Source organism: Scyliorhinus torazame, chromosome 1 (assembly GCF_047496885.1).
Source record: "Scyliorhinus torazame isolate Kashiwa2021f chromosome 1, sScyTor2.1, whole genome shotgun sequence".
NCBI classification, from domain to species: Eukaryota; Metazoa; Chordata; class Chondrichthyes; order Carcharhiniformes; family Scyliorhinidae; genus Scyliorhinus; species Scyliorhinus torazame.
Genome location: NC_092707.1, coordinates 393,278,498 through 393,288,129, shown reverse-complemented (window position 1 = coordinate 393,288,129; position 9,632 = coordinate 393,278,498). Strand labels below are relative to the sequence as shown.

General features: G+C 40.4%; 1 protein-coding gene across 1 annotated transcript in view; it reads right to left on the bottom strand.

The window, feature by feature from the left end:
* Positions 1-202: 202 nt before the first annotated feature.
* phf10 (PHD finger protein 10) overlaps positions 203-9,632 on the bottom strand; it is a 30,998-nt gene continuing 21,568 nt past the window's right edge. Inside the window, exons 10-12 of the mRNA XM_072513102.1 lie at positions 4,297-4,405; positions 2,825-3,013; positions 203-465 (exon numbers count right to left, since the gene is read on the bottom strand). Of these exons, the coding sequence (XP_072369203.1) occupies positions 380-465; positions 2,825-3,013; positions 4,297-4,405 (384 nt within the window). The 3' untranslated portion in view covers positions 203-379. The remainder of the gene's footprint in view (positions 466-2,824; positions 3,014-4,296; positions 4,406-9,632) is intronic.

Sequence of the window (9,632 nt, the reverse complement as noted above, 5' to 3'; positions counted from 1 at the left end):
GAGTTGAGCTACAGACTAGCCACGATTTGATTGGCGGCAGAACAGGCCCAAGGGGCTGAATGGCCTGCTCCTGTTCCCATGTCCCTTCTAAGGCAACTAAATAATCGGATTTCTGTCCACAAATTCTGCTGCAGTTTGCAATTAGATGAAAAATCCAGGCTGCACAATATCACTTCAAATAAATATAGGCAACCACTTGGTATTCTTTCAGTCTGTCATTTTATTCAATTCAAAATAACTTTTCCGTACAAATAATGTAAAGAGTATTTATAAAACACATTGAGATCACAAAAGCACCTGCTATCCCTAGTCGACCAAAGCTTCGACAGGAACTTTAACCTGGCCACACATTTCCCGGATTGGTTCTGATGTGGTAGCTTTATCCTTCTTTGTTACTTTTTCCTCTCCGTCCACCTTTCTTGGTTGTAGAAGGAACATTTGCACAGCACTCACAAATCCAACGACCTGAAACAGTTCACAAGAGTGTTACACTGTGTTATGCATAGGTTGCAACCATGATATGCACAGAAATGCCCAACAGTTTCATTGAAATGGAATCTGAAGGGGCCTGGTGCAAAGAAGATACTATGAACCAGCAGATCATCCTAATAATTCTGATTCTACCACAAAGAACTCACTTAGGTGGTGCCAGAAAATCAAATAAGAAAACCTCAAATGCTAAGGTGACCAATTAGTATTTAGTGGCACATTATTCTGATCATTCAGTCTGCGCGTGAGAGATCGGATCTAATGCATTTGCAGGGTTTTCTTTCCTATTTTTAATTTGTTTGCTGCTTTTGGATGGGAGTTTGTCCCTCCACTGCACTGTGAATACATAGAACATAGAACATTACAGCGCAGTACAGGCCCTTCGGCCCTCGATGTTGCGCCGACCTGTGAAACCACTCTAAAACCCATCTACACTATTCCCTTATCGTCCATATGTCTGTCCAATGACCATTTGAATGCCTTTAGTGTTGGCGAGTCCACTACTGTTGCAGGCAGGGCATTCCATGTCCTTACTACTCTCCGAGTAAAGAACCTACTTCTGACATCTGTCCTATATCTATCTCCCCTCAATTTAAAGCTATGTCCCCTCGTGCTAGACATCACCATCCGAGGACCTCATACTGCTGTCTGGATCTTCATACAGCAAGTTGCATTTACAAATGCACACTGCTCACCTTGGTTCTGCCGTTCACACATTCTAATCTCTTTATGTGCCACTATCAGCACTCTACTTAGCCTTAATCACCCCCATTTACATTCCTTTTGTCTTCTGTCCTCGGCATCTTCGTCAATCTCCACCTATCGCTGGGCCCCTATCCAGCCAGACTGCTCCCCCACCCCCACTACAGTATAAATAAACCTGACCCCATTTCCGGTTCTCTCTAGCTTTGATAAGGAGTCACCCGACTCGAAACGTTCGCTCCCTTTTTTCCCCACAGATGCTGTTGGACCTGCTGAGATCGTCCCGTATTTTCTGTTTTTGTTGCATTTATAAAGTAACTTTTTCATTCAAAGTAACTGGTAATTGAGGGTACACGCACAAAATTTCCACTTTGCAATTTAGCTCATTCAGCTACACAAAGTCCTGGTTTGACCGGGGCGGCACAGTAGCACAGTGAATAGCATTGTGGCTTCACAGCGCCAGGGTCCCAGGTTCGATTCCCTGCTGGGTCACTGTCTGTGCGGAGTCTGCACCTTCTCCCAGTGTGTGCGTGGGTTTCCTCCGGGTGCACCGGTTTCCTCCCACAGTCCAAAGACGTGCAGGTTAGGTGGATTGGCCATCCTAAATTGCCCTTAGTATAAAAATAAAAAGGTTAGGAGGGATTATTAGGTTACAGCAATAGGGTGGAAGTGAGGCCTTAAGTGGGTCGGTGCAGACTCGATGGGCCAAATGGCCTCCTCCTGCACTGTATGTTCTATGACCACACCCAGAGTAATGTGAGCAGTTCCAGCTTTGGAAGAATATACAAGTGGTGGAGGAAGTGCAGCATTGGCATACCAGAATGATACCTGAACTTCCAAGTTTTAAAACCCGAGGAGATTGCACAATTATACTTGTAGCCCCGGAGTTTAGAGGTTGAGGGGTAATTTGATAGAAGTTCTCAACACATTAAAGGAAACAATTGGGATAGAGAGAAACTATTTTCGCTGGTTGGGAAGCTAGGAGTTCTGATGAAAGGTCATCGAACTGAAAAACGAGCTCCGCTTCTCTCTCCACAGATGCTATCGAGTAGTTCTAGCAGTTTAAAAAAAAAATTAGACTAGGAGACAAGTCTAAAAAATTAGAGCCAGACCTTGCAGTAGTGAAGTTAGGAAATACCTGTACACACAAAATGTGGTAGTTTGGAACACTCCAACTGATGTAAGGCCCACTGTAAATTTTAAATCAAATATTAATAGTTTTTTGTTAACCAAAGGTGGAGAGGAATAGGAGACAAAGTGAGGTAAATGGAATCCAGTCACAGATCAGCCATAATCTCATTGAACAAAGAGAAACAATTGCTCTAATCTGGTTTCTAATTCAAATTTTCTAAAGTGCACAAAATAACAATTTCCTGGTTAAGGCTATATATAATTCTGTGTATTTTACAATACAACCACACTGATCTTCTAAGTAAATTATCTTACAATTCACTCAGAACAATGTATTGGAGATCCAGTAATGTAAAAATAATTCAAGGCACGTTCAACTCTTCAGGTTAATAATCTCACCTCCTACCAGACCATATGACCATTTACACTTTTTCAATAGCTGGCAGTAGAATTTCAGCAACACTTATCACACCCAGTGCCTCGAAATGCAAATGAAGATTACCTGAAGGGATGGAGGCGACTCCTACACAGAAAGTGTGATACCCACGGTCACACTGATCACAGAACATCATCTCTTCCTCGTGGTGTGGCTGGCCACACACGATGCAGGTCTTGCATTCCATACACTGCCACGGGTAGGTTTTTATTATGGACACCAACTCCGACAACATATCCAAGCAGGATGGGTGACCTATGAAAAGCATTGGCAAATTATCCACTCAAAAGTACGCTTTATTTTTTTCAAGAATCAGTCACCAAGTCGCTTCACCAACTATGACGATTCTGCAGAACAATAGCAATCGCATTTGTGTTCATTACAACTTGCAGGTGAAATGCAAGCTGTTCCTCCCCACCCACCGTTTATTAAAATAGAACTGAAATCACAAAAACAGGCCACATCAGTCCAACAGGCCCCTGCTGGTGATAAAGAGAAAATGCTGCAAATATTCAGCAGGTCGGTCAGCATCTATGAAGAGAAACAAGAGGGAACATTTCAGGTCGATGATCTTTCATCAGAACTCAATCAGATCACCATTTGGCACAGGTTCTCACCAAAGATCATCAGCCTGAAATAGAACATAGAACAGTACAGCACGGTACAGGCCCTTCGGCCCACGATGTTGTGCCGACCATTTATCCTAATCTAAAATCAACCTAACCTACACCCCTTCAATTTACTGCTGTCCATGTGCCTGTCCAAAAGTCACTTAAATGTCCGTAACGACTCTGACTCCACCACCTCTGCTGGCAGTGCATTCCACACACCCACCACTCTCTGTGTAAAGAACCTACCTCTGACATCTCCCCTATACCTTCCTCCAATCACCTTAAAATTATACCCCCACGTGACAGCCATTTCTGCTCTGGGGAAAAGTCTCTGGCTATCCACTCTATCCATGCCTCTCATCACCTAAATGTTCACCCTGCATCTCTCTCCGCTGATGCTGTCCGGCCTGCTGAGCATTTCCAGCATATTCCGTTTTTTATTTCAGATTTCCTGCATCTGCAGGATTTTGCTTTCCCATTAAGTTTATGGTGGTAATAATGCTTCACATGAGCCTCCCCCACCCTACTTTACTTCACCCCATCAACAACATACTTCTATTGCTTTCCCCCAAATGTACTTACCTAGTTTCCCCTTAAAATGCATCACTGCTATTTTTTTCAACTACTCCATGTTCCATGTTCTAACCACTCGGAGTCAGGAACTTTCTTCTCAATTTTTTTTTTTAAATTAGCGACTGGAAACATCTGCTAGCTGAAGTGTTACTCTCACACAATCCACCCAAATTATTTTCATACAGGTTAAGAGTGCATAACTGAACAATTCACCGTGTGGTAATTTGAAGCTGCTGTGTGGTTTGGTGTCTTAGCGTTAACCTGTTCGCTATCATTTTCAGAGCAGAACAAAATCACATGAGACATTACGCACGAGGCCGAATAGTTTTCACCAGTTAATTTAGGCTTACTTACCACTGTTGTCGCACTGGGAGCAGTGTATCAGTGCCTCAGGTTTGCTTTTCTTGTTGGACTCTCTACCCTTTAGACAAATCCCACATATTGCATTTGGAATGATCTTAGGCTGGAAGGGCAATAGTTAGAACAGCACTGTAAAAATCATGTCCGTGGAACCTAGCAGTCCAGAATACAGAGTAAGAGCTCAGCAGGAGCAAAGAGAATGCTGGCTTTAAGAGATTTTCTCGCTTGTGGGTGCAAAAATGCAAACCAGCTATTTAGTTTAAAATCAGTGAGTCAACCTTAAATATTTTTATAATTACACTACACAGAAGGTACACACGGAAAGTACTTAAAAACGCAAATGGGGCTTGACTTTAGAGCATGCATATATGGCATAAGAAGCATAAAACATACAATCATGACCAAAGAAAGATTGAGGAAAGATTACACAGAACGAGCTGTGAATGCAGGTCACTAATAATTTAAAAAATAGTGAGAGGGACCAAAGAAATGAAATGTGTGCAAATATGCAATTAGCACAGAAAAGTCAGAAACTAAATTAGCAATTAAAACTATTCATATACTTCAAAGTATTTTATTCACAAACTACCATTTTCTATAGCCCTTAATATCTACATATGCACGCACACGCACAAAATCTTGCCCCAGCTCACAAAAATCTTGCCCCAGCACATGTTCACCTAATTTCAGAGCATCAGAAGCACTACAAAAAAAGGGGAAAATTGTAGGAATTTTCCACCGAGCAAGCACCCGCCGATTGACGAACTTCCCTCTGCTACTGCAGCCGACTTCAAGGTGTGCTCATTTACAGAAAACTGATCTTGTGGTCTTAAAATAGTGATGCAGGGGACAGCCAAACTTAAACACAACCCCTTTAGCAGAGGATTAATTGGTATAATGCTCCTGTTATAAAACAGTGTACCATCCAACCTATCGTGAGCATTGCCACGAAAGAGTATTTAAATAACATTTATAAATATCAGTAGTTTTTTTTCTCCCTTCCCTCATTTGAAATAAATCAAACTAAAGATATTCCTATACCTGCACAGCAGAAACACTAGCACGGTACATTTTTGAGAAGAAAATAAATGCACCATCATAGATTTTAACATTCAGAATGTTGAAGCCTGTTTCATTGGCCGGTTTTGAAAATCTGTTCAGAAAATTCTATTTATTTTTAAGTTTTAAAAAAGATCCTCTTAACCAAACAGAAGTATATAAAAAATAGTGCATAAAACAGGGATTATTAACCTAATTCCACAAAATATCCCCAACTAAATCACAGAATTTGCACAGAATAAATGCATCCGTCAACTAATTCACGTTCCAGTACCCTGATGGTGCTGCTGACAACTCAGCATTTAATGCTCGAAAGAATTGATTTTGGGCTGGTGAACATTCTGTGGAGCCACACTTTCTAAAAGATGACAGAGGCACTCTTAAAATCGGCTTAATGTTTTATTAAAAAGTTGTTCAGGTGTTAAAAGTTTACATCAAAAATTTGGTAACAAGTATTTGAGTACTTTTTAAACTGAGGCTGCAAAACTGTACGACAGCACCTCTTAAATATCATACTATAAAATAAGCTCTACAATTTGGAAATTATTCAAACAGAGAAACATCTTGCTATTTTTACAGTTCTGAGATTATTCTACAATTTTTTTTAAAAGCAGAAAACTAACGTAAAACTATTTTTGAACATCAAAACATTGTACGGTTCACTGTACTAATACCTAGAGTGCCAGCCTCAGCAAAATCGGAAACCAGTTCAGGTTCAGATTGGTTACAACCTTCTTCCGTTTCACTGTTTCTCCACAAGTTCTGCTCTCCAGCAGAAACTATGCACCATCCACTCAATAAATTACGATCATTCTACAACCATCAACACAGCCACAAATAGCTATATATGTAGAAAAAGTGCTTGTATGCAAAGGATGCAAGATATTAAGGTAAACTGTATCTATGTTGGTTATTTAGCATGGTAAAAAAGTGCAGTTTGATGGATGACCATGAATTATGTTGGAATCTTACTTTGTGCCGATATATTAAATAAAAGCTTATGTCATGTCCTTGCCTCATCAGCAGCTTAATGATGCTGTGGTTACAATGGCCAAGAACTAAACCCTAATTTTGTACAAGTTAGACGTGCATTATGTTACATTGGGGCTTGGTGATGTTTCAAGCCCCTTCGGTCAGAACTCAACAAATAAGATCAGTAGAATTTATTTGTTCGCCCTCCGCTCAGTACTTGCACATTTACAGTTCAAGAATTTATGTTCAGATGCCAAGTAGAGCAGAATTGTGCAGCAAGAAGGGAGCCGTCCACCATGCCTATGCTGATTCTGAAAGAATGAATTCACCCCCTGTTCTTTTCCCAAGGTTCAGATGAACTCATTCAGACTGAGGATTAAATTCCCCATTTACTGTTAGTATGACTTTAAAAATCCTCAAACGCTTAAAAATAAATTACAGCCTCCTCCCCTCAACAACAAATAGAGATTGTAACATCCTGTCATCTGAAACCCAAGATTGGCACAACAGGCCGCTATTAAGAGAAAAGTTCCCATCTTGCAAAACAAAAGCCCTTGATAATCACGGCTATTCACACTTCAAATTGCATCTGTAACACAATCTCCCATTTGCTGTTGAAACAAAATCCAAAATATGCATCTTTCTGGAGTAGCAAAGAGGTGCGCTATTGGAAACAAAATAGTTTTCTTTGGCTCTAGCACAGTAGCACCAACCGCAACCTACTTTTGAGAGTGTGAAGATTAAAAGCTTCACACCAACTTTCTCGGTCAAATTGAAATGGCTGGAGGGAAACACAGTTCAGATTGCGTTTCACAGGAACCAACAAAACCGGTCAAGTAAAAACACAATACTACAATACTTAAAATTGTGGTGTACGCCATCATAAAGTCAACATCGCGTTAGTCCTTAGTCATTCCTTGGTCAAAGCAGCGAAAAGGAATCAAAGTTTAGTCCAGGCTTTTTTAAAATAAATGTTCCTGCTCCAACAAATCATTTTTCTCCTCAAGATCGAAACCTCAGGGGCTGGATTCTCCGCCGGCGGGATGCTCCGTTTTGCCGGCAGCCTGGGGATTTCCCGACGGCGTGGGGCTGCCCCACAATGGGAAACCCCATTGACCAGCCGGCAAAACGGAGAATCCCGACGGTGTGCTGCACCAGAAATCAGGTGCTGTGGGACGGAGAAACCCACCCCAGATCTTTCAAACTCCTCCATACCTGATCGATATTTCAAATGTCCTATTCCCCGGGAGCACTTAAGGTTAAAATGCAGCATATGTAGGAAATCTAGAAAGCAAAGTTCAGGAGCAATTTCAATATTAGACCCTGGTTTAAGGACACTCAAGTCAAACTGAGAAAGATGCCAATACCATACTCATCGACTTGAAATTGCATTGTGCAGTATTAGTGATGAATGTCAATCAACATTTGGAACACAATTGCTGTCATAACCTGTTCAAATTACTGCTACTCATTACTAATATTGAACAGAGCTGTTTCAATGCAATTGCTGCTTTGTCACAATCGGAGTCACAAATTCCAATCCCAGGGCAAGTTGCAGATTGAAGGTTATTGCATTTAAATTATCAGAGGTGATGCAAAGCAATTTTCTACATACAGCTGAAACAATAAAGCATCACTTTGAGCTCAAAAATTTAGCAGCGAGTTCATCTGTCACTAAGCTTGGACCATCTCAGAATCAGATTCATAAACAACCTTTCAGCATGTCAAGTTGTCTTTTTGTCCAATTTTACTCCTGCTATCTACCTCCAAGTATCTCAGTCTGTTACAGATATATTTTTAAAAATAGAAGATACAGGGTAAATAACTAAAAACATCTAGTTAAGATTTGTTTTTACATGAAATGTAGAAGAAAAATGATTTAACACTAAAAATACTATTTCACAGTGAACTTAATGGGAAACATTCATAAACTTAATAAATGAGATCATCTGAACTACAAGTGAAAGGAAATTCCCCCAAGTGCATGATGATCAAATTTAACAGAAACGTAATAACTGACTTTTACTGTTTAAGGCATAGCAAGCTTGCTGCTCAATTTTAATGTCAAGCGCAAACAACATGGGTTTTTGTTTGGATTTTGGCACAAATGCAGTAAAACATCTGAATTTTCCCCTGCAAATCTTTTCATCTCCCTCCCTGCAAGTGTGGACCTGTTCATAGACAATTTGGTAATTGAACTAATTGCCTGAGATAGATGTGACTCCACTTCTCAAAGATCAGGAGGGAGAATCCCTTGCTGGCATTGCCCTTCCCAGCTTGCACTGCTGAGGCCTATCCTAGCGCCCCAACTATGGGCCCTGTTGAGATGAGCTAACTCAACACAGACGAGTGATCAAACTTGGAGCTTTCTGGATGGCTCGTATGGCTCAGCCAGACAGCTAAGCTATGGGGGAAAAGAGTATTTAAAACTAGCCAGAATAAGCACTGCCAGATTAAATAGTTTTTCTCCCAAAAATGAAGTCACGTTACCAGAGCTTGTTGCAATCTGTGTCCTTTTTGGATAATTCACTGCCAATTATCCCCAAGTGAACTTTCAATGAATATGTTAAAAGTTGTAACCTTTCATCACAAATCACTGATATTCACCTCAACATCACCAAATAAAAAAATTGCATGGAAAATATATCCAGGGAGTAATCTCACCCTGGGCTGCAGACAATGGTTGTAAACTATAAGAGAATCAGAATTCTGCAATGAGGTTATTATCTGGTAATTGATTCTTGGCATCCTTTCATTTTTGCTCACTTTGTCTTCAACCCTTGATCATCTGTAAAATGTGCATGAAAATGGAGCAAAATGCACTGAAGCAGCCTTGAATACTGATACTAAAATAAAGTCTGCTGTACATTACTTCATGTAAAACCATTTAAGGCCCAAGGAATAAATACTCTACACAGGCTTGATTTGTTCCTTCTCCCTGACCCTCATCTGATTCAGAACAACCCAAAGTCCAGCCTCCAATAAAGGCTCACGCATACTTCATCCCAACTTTTCATTCGAAGCCTGGTCTTAAAGTGGAAAAAATAAACAAGTGAATGAGATTTGCTCTCAAGACCTTGGATTAGACGAAAACTAATCTTAATTAAACCTCTGAAGCAATCCTCAGCTACAAAGAACTACTTAACAATTACAATGAACCCCATCCCTCCTAAAACATGTCATAACTGAGCAGTAATGGTTCAAAACGTATGGTTTAATTGAACACAATTTCTTTGGTTGAGAGGCAAAATTGGGTGCTAAAACCATTGTTTGGCCACGTACACAATTTGTCAAGTTCG